Genomic DNA, 15,012 nt, shown 5'->3' with positions numbered 1-15,012 from the left:
CCATGGGAATCCTTTGGATTCACACCAACAGATATATTTTTTCCATATTTTATGGTAAATCTTTCTAGTTACCGGTTTTCTGGCCTGAACCAGAGTATCTATCACAGAATCTGAAAACCCACGCTTCGATAGAATCAAGCGTTCAATCTCCAAGCCGTCAGCTGGAGGGAGACCAGATTTGGATGTTCGAATGGACCCTGAACAAGAAGGTCCTGTCTCAAAGGTAGCTTCCATGGTGGAGCCGATGACATATTCACCAGGTCTGCATACCAAGTCCTGCGTGGCCACGCAGGAGCTATCAAGATCACCGAGGCCCTCTCCTGATTGATCCTGGCTACCAGCCTGGGAATGAGAGGAAACGGTGGAAATACATAAGCTAGGTTGAAGGTCCAAGGTGCTACTAGTGCATCTACTAGAGTCGCCTTGGGATCCCTGGATCTGGACCCGTAGCAAGGAACCTTGAAGTTCTGACGAGACGCCATCAGATCCATGTCTGGAATGCCCCATAATTGAGTTATTTGGGCAAAGATCTCCGGATGGAGTTCCCACTCCCCCGGATGGAATGTCTGACGACTCAGAAAATCCGCCTCCCAGTTTTCCACACCTGGGATGTGGATCGCAGACAGGTGGCAGGAGTGATCCTCCGCCCATTGAATTATTTTGGTCACTTCTTTCATCGCCAGGGAACTCCTTGTTCCCCCCTGATGATTGATATACGCAACGGTCGTCATATTGTCTGATTGGAACCTTATGAATCTGGCCTTTGCTAGTTGAGGCCAAGCCCTGAGAGCATTGAATATCGCTCTGAGTTCCAGAATGTTTATCGGGAGAAGAGACTCTTCCCGAGACCATAGACCCTGAGCTTTTAGGGATTCCCAGACCGCGCCCCAGCCCACTAGACTGGCGTCGGTCGTGACAATGACCCACTCTGGTCTGCGGAAGCTCATTCCCTGGGACAGATGGTCCAGGGTCAGCCACCAACGGAGTGAATCTCTGGTCTTCTGATCTACTTGAATCATTGGAGACAAGTCTGTATAGTCCCCATTCCACTGTTTGAGCATGCACAGTTGTAATGGTCTTAGATGAATTCGTGCAAAAGGAACTATGTCCATTGTTGCAACCATCAACCCTACTACTTCCATGCACTGCGCTATGGAAGGACGAGGAACAGAATGAAGCACTTGACAAGAGCTTAGAAGTTTTGATTTTCTGACCTCTGTCAGAAAAATCCTCATTTCTAAGGAATCTATTATTGTTCCCAAGAAGGGAACTCTTGTCGACGGAGAAAGAGAACTTTTTTCTATGTTCACCTTCCATCCGTGTGATCTGAGAAAGGCTAGAACTATGTCTGTATGAGCCTTTGCTTTTGACAGGGACGACGCTTGTATTAGAATGTTGTCCAAGTAAGGTACTACTGCAATGCCCCTCGGTCTTAGAACCGCTAGAAGGGACCCTAGCACCTTTGTGAAAATCCTTGGAGCAGTGGCTAACCCGAATGGGAGGGCCACAAACTGGTAATGCTTGTCCAGAAAAGCGAACCTTAGGAACTGATGATGTTCTTTGTGGATAGGAATATGTAGGTACGCATCCTTTAGATCCACGGTAGTCATAAATTGACTTTCCTGGATAGTGGGTAGAATCGTTCGAATGGTTTCCATCTTGAACGATGGTACCCTGAGAAATTTGTTTAGGATCTTCAAATCCAAAATTGGTCTGAAAGTTCCCTCTTTTTTGGGAACTACGAACAGATTGGAATAAAATCCCATTCCTTGTTCCTTTATTGGAACTGGGTGTATCACTCCCATCTTTAACAGGTCTTCTACACAAAGTAAGAATGCCTGTCTCTTTATTTGGTTTGAGGATAAGTGAGACATGTGGAACCTTCCCCTTGGGGGTAGTTCCTTGAATTCCAGGAGATAACCCTGAGAAACTATTTCAAGCGCCCAGGGATCCTGAACATCTCTTGCCCAAGCCTGAGCAAAGAGAGAGAGTCTGCCCCCCACTAGATCCGGTCCCGGATCGGGGGCTACTCCTTCATGCTGTTTTGTTAGCAGCGGCAGGCTTCTTGGCCTGCTTACCCTTGTTCCAGCCTTGCATCGGTTTCCAGGCTGGTTTGGGTTGTGAGGCATTACCCTCTTGCTTAGAGGATGCAGAATTAGAGGCCGGTCCGTTCCTGAAATTGCGAAAGGGACGAAAATTAGACTTATTTTTAGCCTTGAAAGACCTATCTTGTGGAAGGGCATGGCCCTTTCCCCCAGTGATGTCTGAAATAATCTCTTTCAATTCTGGTCCAAATAGAGTTTTACCTTTAAAAGGGATGTTAAGCAATTTTGTCTTGGATGACACATCCGCTGACCAAGACTTTAGCCAAAGCGCTCTGCGCGCCACGATAGCAAACCCTGAATTTTTCGCCGCTAATCTAGCTAATTGCAAAGCGGCATCTAAAATAAAAGAGTTAGCCAATTTAAGTGCGTGAACTCTGTCCATAACCTCCTCATATGGAGTCTCTCTACTGAGCGACTTTTCTAGTTCCTCGAACCAGAACCACGCTGCTGTAGTGACAGGAACAATGCACGAAATTGGTTGTAGAAGGTAACCTTGCTGTACAAAAATCTTTTTAAGCAAACCTTCCAATTTTTTATCCATAGGATCTTTGAAAGCACAACTATCTTCGATAGGAATAGTAGTGCGTTTGTTTAGAGTAGAAACTGCCCCCTCGACCTTAGGGACTGTCTGCCATAAGTCCTTTCTGGGGTCGACCATAGGAAAAAATTTCTTAAATATAGGGGGGGGAACAAAAGGTATGCCGGGCTTTTCCCACTCCTTATTTACTATGTCCGCCACCCGCTTGGGTATAGGAAAAGCGCCGGGGTGCACCGGAACCTCTAGGAACTTGTCCATCTTGCATAATTTCTCTGGAATGACCAAGTTGTCACAATCATCCAGAGTAGATAACACCACCTTAAGCAGTGCGCGGAGATGTTCTAATTTAAATTTAAATGTCACAACATCAGGTTCAGCTTGTTGAGAAATCTTTCCTGAATCTGAGATTTCTCCATCTGACAAAACCTCCCTCATGGCCCCTTCAGATTGGTGTGAGGGTATGACAGAACAATTATCATCAGCGCCCTCCTGCTCTTCAGTGTTTAAAACAGAGCAATCGCGCTTTCTCTGATAAGTAGGCATTTTGGATAAAATATTTGCTATGGAGTTATCCATTACAGCCGTTAATTGTTGCATGGTAATAAGCATTGGCGCACTAGATGTACTAGGGGCCTCCTGCATGGGCAAAACTGGTGTAGACACAGTAGGAGATGATGTAGTATCATGTTTACTCCCCTCATCTAAGGAATTATCTTGGGCAATTTCATTATCTGTGGCAGTACTGTCCTTACTTTGTTTGGACGCTATGGCACAATTATCACATAAATTTAAATGGGGAGACACATTGGCTTTCATACATATAGAACATAGCTTATCTGAAGGTACAGACATGTTAAACAGGCTTAAACTTGTCAACAAAGCACAAAAAACGTTTTAAAACAAAACCGTTACTGTCTCTTTAAATTTTAAACAGAAAACACTTTATTACTGAATATGTGAAAAAGTATGAAGGAATTGTTCAAAAATTACCAAAATTTCACCACAGTGTCTTAAAGCATTAATAGTATTGCACACCAAATTTCAGAGCTTTAACCCTTAAAATAACAGCTATAGTCTTTGCTGAGACCCAACCAAGCCCAGAGGGGAATACGATACCAATTGACGCCTTCTAGAAGCTTTTCCAGCAATTTTTAGATCCGCACACATGCATCTGCATGCCCTGCTCTCAAAAAACAACTGCGCAGTAATGGCGCGAAAATGAGGCTCAGTCTATAACTAGGAAGGCCCCCTGACTGGAAAAGGTGTCTAACACAGTGCCTGCCGTTTAATAAACGTTCCCAAAGTTTATAAATGCAAATTGTCAGCATAAATATGAATAAAATGCCCAAATAAAGCAATCGATTTAGCCCATAAGAATGTCTACCAGTTTTTTAGCCCATAATAAGCCCTTTATTCTGTTTGTTTGACTAAGAAAATGGCTTACCGGTCCCCATGAGGGGAAATGACAGCCTTCCCGCATTACATGGTCTTGTTAGAAATATGGCTAGTCATACCTTAAGCAGAAAAGTCTGCTAACTGTTTCCCCCAACTGAAGTTACTTCATCTCAACAGTCCTATGGGGAAACAGCAATCGATTTTAGTTACTGTCTGCTAAAATCATCTTCCTCTCACAAACAGAAATCTTCATCCTTTTCTGTTTCAGAGTAAATAGTACATACCAGCACTATTTTAAAATAACAAACACTTGATAGAAGAATAAAAACTACATTTAAACACCAAAAAAACTCTTAACCATCTCCGTGGAGATGTTGCCTGTGCAACGGCAAAGAGAATGACTGGGGTGGGCGGAGCCTAGGAGGGACTATATGGCCAGCTTTGCTGGGACTCTTTGCCATTTACTGTTGGGGAAGAGAATATCCCACAAGTAAGGATGACGCCGTGGACCGGACACACCAATGTTGGAGAAATAAGACTGGGATACCGGAAAGGTGAGAGGGATTAAAAGCTTGTGGAATCTTTGCCTCCTCCTAGTGGCCAGGAGTTGAATCCCAGGAGCAATGGCTTGAGGACTCTCATCACCTTATGAGATAAATATAAAGTACATCTGGCTAGTTTTAGAATACCATGATACAGAATGGATTTTACTTACCAATAACAATGTCTTGACATATTGCAATAAATAAAATGTGTACGATTGTTAAACTAGTTAAATCCATACCCAGAGACTCTGATCTGCCTTAGAAATCTTGACACACAAGGGCTTTATTTTCTCTGAGTTATGCTGAGATGAATTCCAATCAACCATGTCACTATTAGTGATAGACCACCCTTCATTCTTATCTAATAAAAAGAGAATATATAGATAGTCAATGATGTGCTCATTTCAGAGTTCACGGTCATCTACATTTTATTACACACTAAGTACAGGGAAAGTTTGGGTCTCTGTTTACTAATTAAATTCTATTTCTGCTATGATTTGACACAAGAATAAAACATTTTTTTTTACTAATCTCTTACCCTCGGTCTTCGGTTTTCTTTTAGAATCAAAAAGAAGCCAATCATGTCCATCCTCTGTCTTTTTCATATAAAAGAGGTCACCAAGAGAGCCAACAAATTCCATTACAGACATAAAACCCAGTTGCTTGAAGGGCAGGTCATTTCCAGTAACACGCTAAATACACAAGATAATAGTTGTATTATTTTTTAAATTCTACTTTACTTGCAGCAAATGTAATATGGTAAAAATATCCTAAACAAAACTCACTTTAAAGAGAACAGGCAGCTGAGAAATCAAGACTCCTTCTGAATGTTGTCCAACAATCTATAAGATTTAAAAAGAATATCCATACATAAACACGAGACTAACAGGAGAAGAGAATAAGGAAATCATAAGCATATTCTTCTTAAAAAACTATGGAAGAATAAGGGTTAGAAGTTTTCAATTTTAGATCATGAAATATATATAATACAATGTGCAATAATAAGCCTTTTATGGGATAACAATATTACAATTCTAACCTCCAGAATAAAGCACAAAATCCTGACTCTGACATACATAGCTCTCAATAACACTATTTCCCCTATATTTCTGACCTCATCACCAGATACTCTCCCTCCCATCCCCTTTGTCCTGCTCATGACCTCCTCTCGTTACCTTCTCTCATTCCCGTCTACAAGACTTATCCAGATTGGCCCCTATCTTGTAATATTCTCTGCCTCGCTCTACACGACTCTCTCCTAGTTTTTAAACGTTCAAGTGCTCCTTAGAGACTCTACTGTTGAGGAATGCATATAAAATACACTAACATGCTCCTATCTTTTCCTCCTTTGCCATTCCCCTGAACCCCCTTAGTGTGTAAGCCTACGCGTCCAAGCTCTTCCGTAGATCACCTTCATGAGAGCTGATTTACAAGAGTGAAACTCTTGGCAGAGTCCTCTATCCCTTTGTCTCCCTTAATTATAACCCTGGCATATTAGACTCATGTTTATAGCGCTGCAGAATCTGCTGGCGCTCTACAAATAATATGAAGAATAATAATAATAATAAAAAATAATGAAGGGGTACAAAAGTGCCATAATAAAATGTTCTTATGCATTAGTTGTACTTTATTATTGCACTATTGCTTGTATGTAACTGCAAGTACATTAAACACATACTTCACTGCATTACTGTGTGTTAGATGACCAAATCTCGTGAGCCAATGACAAGATGCCTATGTGTATAGCCAACAATCAGCACTGCTGCTCCTGAACCTACCTAGTTATACTTTTCAACTAAGGATAACAAGATAATGAAGTACATTTGATAATAGAAATAAATTGAAATCGCTAAAGTTTCATTCTCTGTCTGAATCACAAAGGTTTAAACTTGACTTTCATGAGCCTTTAAGCAAGGTTTTCAGGAATTTGTAAGCAATATAAGGAAGATGTTAATATTTACAACATACGCGTTTTATATCCTGTTTAAGATCAGCACCGACACATCCTCCAAGTCCTTTCTGTGCAAGACACAATTTCAGCTCCTTCTCTAGCTGCAAAAAAAAATAAAAAATTACAGCTGAATTTAAATTTGTAGAAATGAGTTATGAAGAATCAAAAGAAAACTCAGATTCCCTAGAAACCGCTTACTTAGTGCTGCATTGTGGCTTTAGAAATTCTTAATCTAACTTAAAGGGACAGTACAGTAAAAATTAAAGGAACATGAAACAATTTTTTTCATGATTCAGATAGAACATACAATTTTAAACAACTTTCCAACTTATTTATATTAAATAATTTGCTTCATTAGTGTGGTATCTTTTGTTGAAGAAGCAGCAATTAACTACTGGGAGCTAGCTGAGCACATTGGTGAGCCTTTAGCACAAGACATATATATGCAGCCACCAATCAGCAGAGCGCTTGAGCCTACCTGGGTATCCTCAAGAAAAGATACCAAGAGAACAAAACAAATTAGATAACAGACATAAATTACTCTATCTAGAAACATGCTCTATCTGAATCAAGAAAGAAAAATAAAATGAGGTTTCATATACCTTTAAAAATGTACTTCAATTATCTAATTTGCTTTGTTCTCTTTGCATCCTTTGATGAAAAGAAAGCCTAGGTAGACTGATAGGAGCGTGCATATGTCCTACTATTGAGAGCTAGCTGCTGATTGGTGGCTGCACATATATGCCTCTTGTCATTCGTTCATCTGTGTTCTGCTAGCTCCCAGTAGTGAGACATGTGCACGCTCCTTTTTAGCCTACCCAGGCTTTCTTTTCATGAAAGGATACTAAGAGAACAAAGCAACTTTGATTATATAAATACATTGGAAAGTTCTTTAATACTGCATACTCTATCTGAATCATAAAAGTTAATTTTAACTTTATTGCAAAAAGCTGACACACAAATCCTCTCCAACAAATTTCTGACAAAGGAATTAAAAAGCAGAGACTGCAGAAACAGAATTTAAAGGGACAGTCTATTTAAAATTAAACTTTCCTTATTCAGATATGACTTGTAATTTTAATAAACTTTCCAATTTACCTTTATCATAAAATTTGCTTTGTTCTCTTGGTATTCTTAGTTGAAACTAAACGTATGTAGGCTCATATGCTAATTTCTAAGCCCTTGAGGGCTGCCTCTTACAACATGCTTTTTAAATTGCTTTTCACAACAAGAGACTGATAAGACAGTTATTTAAGATTTAGCACAACACAATACTAAATGAAAGACAATAGATAATAAACAGTCACAGTCATGTGATCAGGGGGCTGGAAGAAGGTTCTTAGATACAAGGTAATTACAGAGGTAAAAACAGAATTTATGCTTACCTGATAAATTACTTTCTCCAACGGTGTGTCCGGTCCACGGCGTCATCCTTACTTGTGGGAATATCTCTTCCCCAACAGGAAATGGCAAAGAGTCCCAGCAAAGCTGGCCATATAGTCCCTCCTAGGCTCCGACCACCCCAGTCATTCGACCGACGGACAGGAGGAAAAATATAGGAGAAACCATATGGTACCGTGGTGACTGTAGTTAGAGAAAATAATTCATCAGACCTGAATAAAAAACCAGGGCGGGCCGTGGACCGGACACACCGTTGGAGAAAGTAATTTATCAGGTAAGAATAAATTCTGTTTTCTCCAACATTGGTGTGTCCGGTCCACGGCGTCATCCTTACTTGTGGGAACCAATACCAAAGCTTTAGGACACGGATGAAGGGAGGGAGCAAATCAGGTTACCTAAACGGAAGGCACCACTGCTTGCAAAACCTTTCTACCAAAAATAGCCTCCGAAGAAGCAAAAGTATCAAATTTGTAAAATTTGGCAAAAGTGTGCAGTGAAGACCAAGTCGCTGCCTTACATATCTGATCAACAGAAGCCTCGTTCTTGAAGGCCCATGTGGAAGCCACAGCCCTAGTGGAGTGAGCTGTGATTCTTTCAGGAGGCTGCCGTCCGGCAGTCTCGTAAGCCAATCGGATGATGCTTTTAAGCCAAAAGGAAAGAGAGGTAGAAGTCGCTTTTTGACCTCTCCTTTTACCAGAATAGACGACAAACAGAGAAGGTGTTTGTCTGAAATCTTTTGTAGCATCTAAATAGAATTTTAGAGCACGGACTACATCCAAATTGTGTAACAAATGTTCCTTCTTTGAAACTGGATTCGGACACAAAGAAGGTACAACTATCTCCTGGTTAATATTTTTGTTAGAAACAACCTTTGGAAGAAAACCAGGCTTAGTACGCAAAACCACCTTATCTGCATGGAACACCAGATAGGGCGGAGAACACTGCAGAGCAGATAATTCTGAAACTCTTCTAGCAGAAGAAATGGCAACCAAAAACAAAACTTTCCAAGATAACAACTTAATATCTATGGAATGTAGAGGTTCAAACGGAACCCCTTGAAGAACTGAAAGAACTAAATTTAAACTCCAGGGAGGAGTCAAAGGTCTGTAAACAGGCTTGATCCTAACCAGAGCCTGAACAAATGCTTGAACATCTGGCATAGCTGCCAGTCGTCTGTGTAGTAAGACAGATAAAGCAGAAATCTGTCCCTTTAGAGAACTCGCAGATAATCCTTTATCTAAACCTTCTTGCAGAAAGGAAAGAATCTTAGGAATTTTTATCTTATTCCAAGGGAATCCCTTGGATTCACACCAGCAGATATATCTTTTCCATATTTTATGGTAAATCTTTCTAGTTACCGGTTTTCTGGCCTGAACCAGAGTATCAATCACAGAATCTGAAAACCCACGTTTTGATAGAATCAAGCGTTCAATCTCCAAGCCGTCAGCTGGAGGGAGACCAGATTTGGATGTTCGAATGGACCCTGAACAAGAAGGTCCTGTCTCAAAGGTAGCTTCCATGGTGGAACCGATGACATATTCACCAGGTCTGCATACCAAGTCCTGCGTGGCCACGCAGGGGCTATCAAGATCACCGAGGCCCTCTCCTGTTTGATCCTGGCTACCAGCCTGGGAATGAGAGGAAACGGTGGAAACACATAAGCTAGGTTGAAGGTCCAAGGCGCTACTAGTGCATCCACTAGAGTCGCCTTGGGATCCCTGGATCTGGACCCGTAGCAAGGAACCTTGAAGTTCTGACGAGACGCCATCAGATCCATGTCTGGAATGCCCCATAATTGAGTCAATTGGGCAAAAATCTCCGAGTGGAGTTCCCACTCCCCCGGATGGAATGTCTGACGACTCAGATAATCCGCTTCCCAGTTTTCCACACCTGGGATGTGGATCGCAGGAAGATGGCAGGAGTGATTCTCCGCCCATTGTATTATTTTGGTTACTTCTTTCATCGCCAGGGAACTCCTTGTTCCCCCCTGATGATTGATATACGCAACAGTCGTCATGTTGTCTGATTGGAATCTTATGAATCTGGCCTTTGCAAGCTGAGGCCAAGCCCTGAGAGCATTGAATATCGCTCTTAGTTCCAGAATGTTTATCGGGAGAAGAGACTCTTCCCGAGACCATAGTCACTGAGCTTTCAGGGATTCCCAGACCGCATCCCAGCCCACTAGACTGGCGTCGGCCGTGACAATGACCCACTCTGGTCTGCGGAAGCTCATTCCCTGGGATAGGTGGTCCAGGGATATCCACCAACGGAGTGAATCTCTGGTCTTCTGATCTACTTGAATCACTGGAGACAAGTCTGTATAGTCCCCATTCCACTGTTTCAGCATGCACAGTTGTAATGGTCTTAGATGAATTCGCGCAAAAGGAACTATGTCCATTGCTGCAACCATCAACCCTACTACTTCCATGCACTGAGCTATGGAAGGATGTGGAGCAGAATGAAGAACTTGACAAGCGCTTAGAAGTTTTGACTTTCTGACATCTGTCAGAAAGATCCTCATTTCTAAGGAATCTATTATTGTTCCCAAGAAGGGAACTCTTGTTGACGGAGACAGAGAACTTTTTTCTATGTTCACCTTCCATCCGTGAGATCTGAGAAAGGCCAGAACGATGTCTGTATGAGCCTTTGCTTTTGAAAGGGACGACGCTTGTATTAGAATGTCGTCCAAGTATGGTACTACTGCAAAGCCCCTCGGTCTTAGAACCGCTAGAAGGGACCCGAGTACCTTTGTGAAAATCCTTGGAGCAGTGGCTAATCCGAATGGGAGGGCCACAAACTGGTAATGTTTGTCCAGAAAGGCGAACCTTAGGAACTGATGATGTTCTTTGTGGATAGGAATATGTAGGTACGCATCCTTTAAATCCACGGTAGTCATAAATTGACCTTCCTGGATAGTGGGTAGAATCGTTCGAATGGTTTCCATTTTGAACGATGGTACCCTGAAAAATTTGTTTAGGATCTTTAAATCCAGAATTGGTCTGAAGGTTCCCTCTTTTTTGGGAACTACGAACAGATTTGAGTAAAATCCCATTCCTTGTTCCGTCATTGGAACTGGGTGTATCACTCCCATCTTTAACAGGTCTTCTACACAATGTAAGAACGCCTGTCTCTTTATTTGGTTTGAGGATAAGTGAGACATGTGGAACCTTCCCCTTGGGGGTAGTTCCTTGAATTCCAGAAGATAACCCTGAGAAACTATTTCTAGCGTCCAGGGATCCTGAACATCTCTTGCCCAAGCCTGAGCAAAGAGAGAGAGTCTGCCCCCCACTAGATCCGGTCCCGGATCGGGGGCTACTCCTTCATGCTGTTTTGTTAGCGGTAGCAGGCTTCTTGGTCTGCTTACCCTTGTTCCAGCCTTGCATCGGTTTCCAGGCTGTTTTGGACTGTGAGGTATTACCCTCTTGCTTAGAGGATGCAGAATTAGAGGCCGGTCCGTTCCTGAAATTACGAAAGGAACGAAAATTAGACTTATTCTTGGCCTTGAAAGGCCTATCTTGTGGGAGGGCGTGACCCTTTCCCCCAGTGATGTCTGAGATAATCTCTTTCAATTCTGGTCCAAAGAGAGTTTTACCCTTGAAGGGGATGTTAAGCAATTTTGTCTTGGATGATACATCCGCTGACCAAGACTTTAGCCAAAGAGCTCTGCGCGCCACAATTGCAAACCCTGAATTTTTCGCCGCTAATCTAGCTAATTGCAAAGCAGCATCTAAAATAAAAGAGTTAGCCAACTTAAGTGCGTGAACTCTGTCCATAACCTCCTCATATGGAGTCTCTCTACTGAGCGACTTTTCTAGTTCCTCGAACCAGAACCACGCTGCTGTAGTGACAGGAACAATGCACGAAATTGGTTGTAGAAGGTAACCTTGCTGTACAAAAATCTTTTTAAGCAAACCTTCCAATTTTTTATCCATAGGATCTTTGAAAGCACAACTATCCTCGATAGGAATAGTAGTTCGCTTGTTGAGTAGAAACTGCCCCCTCGACCTTAGGGACTGTCTGCCATAAGTCCTTTCTGGGGTCGACCATAGGAAATAATTTCTTAAATATAGGAGGGGGAACAAAAGGTATGCTGGGCTTCTCCCACTCCTTATTCACTATGTCCGCCACCCGCTTGGGTATAGGAAAAGCGTTGGGGTGCACCGGAACCTCTAGGAACTTGTCCATCTTGCATAATTTTTCTGGAATGACCAAGTTGTCACAATCATCCAGAGTAGATAACACCTCCTTAAGCAGTGCGCGGAGATGTTCTAATTTAAATGTCACAACATCAGGTTCAGCCTGTTGAGAAATTTTTCCTGAATCTGAAATTTCCCCATCTGACAAAACCTCCCTCATGGCCCCTTCAGATTGGTGTGAGGGTATGACAGAACAATTATCATCAGCGCCCTCCTGCTCTTCAGTGTTTAAAACAGAGCAATCGCGCTTTCTCTGATATGCAGGCATTTTGGATAAAATATTTGCTATGGAGTTATCCATTACAGCCGTCAATTGTTGCACGGTAATAAGCATTGGCGTACTAGAAGTACTAGGGGCCTCCTGCGTGGGCAAAACTGGCGTAGACACAGAAGGAGATGATGTAGAACCATGTCTACTCCCTTCATCTGAGGAATCATCTTGGGCAATTTCATTATCTGTGGCAGCACTGTCCTTACTTTGTTTGGACGCTATGGCACAATTATCACACAATTTTGAAGGGGGAGACACATTGGCTTTCATACATATAGAACATAGCTTATCTGAAGGCACAGACATGTTAAACAGGCTTAAACTTGTCAATAAAGCACAAAAACCGTTTTAAAACAAAACCGTTACTGTCTCTTTAAATTTTAAACAGAGCACACTTTATTACTGAATATGTGAAAAAATATGAAGGAATTGTTCAAAATTTTAGAGCTTTAACCCTTAAAATAACGAAACCGGAGCCGGTTACAGATTTAACCCCTATACAGTCCCAGCTACAGCCTTTGCTGTGACTTTACCAAGCCCAGAGGGGAATACGATACCAAATGACGCCTTTTAGGAACTTTTCCAACTACTTTCAGGTCCTCACACATGCATCTGCATGTCTTGCTCTCAAAAACAACTGCGCAGTAATGGCGCGAAAATGAGGCTCAGCCTACAACTGGGAAGGCCCTTCCTGACTGGAAAAGGTGTCTAACATAGTGCCTGACGTTAAAAAACGTTCCCCAAGTTTATAAGTGTGAATTATCAGCATAAACATGTATAAAATGTCCAAATAAAGCAATCGATTTAGCCCATAAAATTGTCTACCAGTTTTATAGCCCATATTAAGCCCTTTATTCTGTTTGAGACTAAGAAAATGGCTTACCGGTCCCCATGAGGGGAAATGACAGCCTTCCAGCATTACACAGTCTTGTTAGAAATATGGCTAGTCATACCTTAAGCAGAAAAGTCTGCTAACTGTTTCCCCCAACTGAAGTTACTTCATCTCAACAGTCCTATGTGGAAACAGCAAACGATTTTAGTTACTGTCTGCTAAAATCATCTTCCTCTCACAAACAGAAATATTCATCCTTTTCTGTTTCAGAGTAAATAGTACATACCAGCACTATTTTAAAATAACAAACTCTTGATAGTAGAATAAAAAAACTACAACTAAACACCACATACTCTTAACCATCTCCGTGGAGATGTTGCCTGTGCAACGGCAAAGAGAATGACTGGGGTGGGCGGAGCCTAGGAGGGACTATATGGCCAGCTTTGCTGGGACTCTTTGCCATTTCCTGTTGGGGAAGAGATATTCCCACAAGTAAGGATGACGCTGTGGACCGGACACACCAATGTTGGAGAAAAGTATATTAATATAACTGTGTTGGTTATGCAAAACTGGCGAATGGGTAATAAAGGGATTATCTATCTTTTAAAACAATAAAAATTCTATTGTAGACTGTCCCTTTAAAATAAAATATGCTTTAAGATTTAGACTGGACAAATAATCTATTTTTCAAGCTAATATGATAGAAATAATAACAAATGAGCATTTAAAGAAAGAAAATAATTAAAGTTTCCCTTGTAGAGCATTTCCACTGAAGACAGCAATTTATAAACACAACCATTTAAATCATATTTAACTACTGTTTTAAAGGACACATAAATTGGACCCATACAATTTAACACATGGGCTCTTTATATTCTTAACTAAACAAAAGGTGCAAGGGAGAAATTTTTCTCCAACATAGGTGTGTCCGGTCCACGGCGTCATCCTTACTTGTGGGATATTCTCTTCCCCAACAGGAAATGGCAAAGAGCCCAGCAAAGCTGGTCACATGATCCCTCCTAGGCTCCGCCTACCCCAGTCATTCTCTTTGCCGTTGTACAGGCAACATCTCCACGGAGATGGCTTAGAGTTTTTTAGTGTTTAACTGTAGTTTTTATTATTCAATCAAGAGTTTGTTATTTTGAAATAGTGCTGGTATGTACTATTTACTCAGAAACAGAAAAGAGATGAAGATTTCTGTTTGTATGAGGAAAATGATTTTAGCAACCGTCACTAAAATCCATGGCTGTTCCACACAGGACTGTTGAGAGCAATTAACTTCAGTTGGGGGAACAGTGAGCAGTCTCTTGCTGCTTGAGGTATGACACATTCTAACAAGACGATGTAATGCTGGAAGCTGTCATTTTCCCTCTGGGATCCGGTAAGCCATGTTTATTACGATTGTAAATAAGGGCTTCAAAAAGGGCTTATTAAGACTGTAGACTTTTTTTGGGCTAAATCGATTGATTATTAACACATATTTAGCCTTGAGGAATCATTTTATCTGGGTATTTTGATATAATAATATCGGCAGGCACTGTTTTAGACTCCTTATTCTTTAGGGGCTTTCCCAAAGCATAGGCAGAGCCTCATTTTCGCGCCGGTGTTGCGCACTTGTTTTTGAGAGGCATGGCATGCAGTCGCATGTGAGAGGAGCTCTGATCCTTAGAAAAGACTTTCTGAAGGCGTCATTTGGTATCGTATTCCCCTTGGGGCTTGGTTGGGTCTCAGCAAAGCAGATACCAGGGACTGTAAAGGGGTTAAAGTTCAAAACGGCT

At 41.7% G+C, this 15,012-nt stretch overlaps 1 protein-coding gene across 1 annotated transcript in view; it reads right to left on the bottom strand.

Annotated features, from left to right (window-relative positions):
* TDRD5 (tudor domain containing 5) overlaps nucleotides 1–15,012 on the bottom strand; it is a 113,425-nt gene that overhangs the window by 79,128 nt on the left and 19,285 nt on the right. The window contains exons 4-7 of the mRNA XM_053693114.1: nucleotides 6,552–6,635; nucleotides 5,369–5,425; nucleotides 5,122–5,275; nucleotides 4,823–4,944 (exon numbers count right to left, since the gene is read on the bottom strand). Of these exons, the coding sequence (XP_053549089.1) occupies nucleotides 4,823–4,944; nucleotides 5,122–5,275; nucleotides 5,369–5,425; nucleotides 6,552–6,635 (417 nt within the window). The remainder of the gene's footprint in view (nucleotides 1–4,822; nucleotides 4,945–5,121; nucleotides 5,276–5,368; nucleotides 5,426–6,551; nucleotides 6,636–15,012) is intronic.

The sequence above is a fragment of the Bombina bombina genome, chromosome 10, assembly GCF_027579735.1.
Source record: "Bombina bombina isolate aBomBom1 chromosome 10, aBomBom1.pri, whole genome shotgun sequence".
NCBI classification, from domain to species: Eukaryota; Metazoa; Chordata; class Amphibia; order Anura; family Bombinatoridae; genus Bombina; species Bombina bombina.
This window is presented reverse-complemented; position numbering and strand designations above follow the sequence as displayed.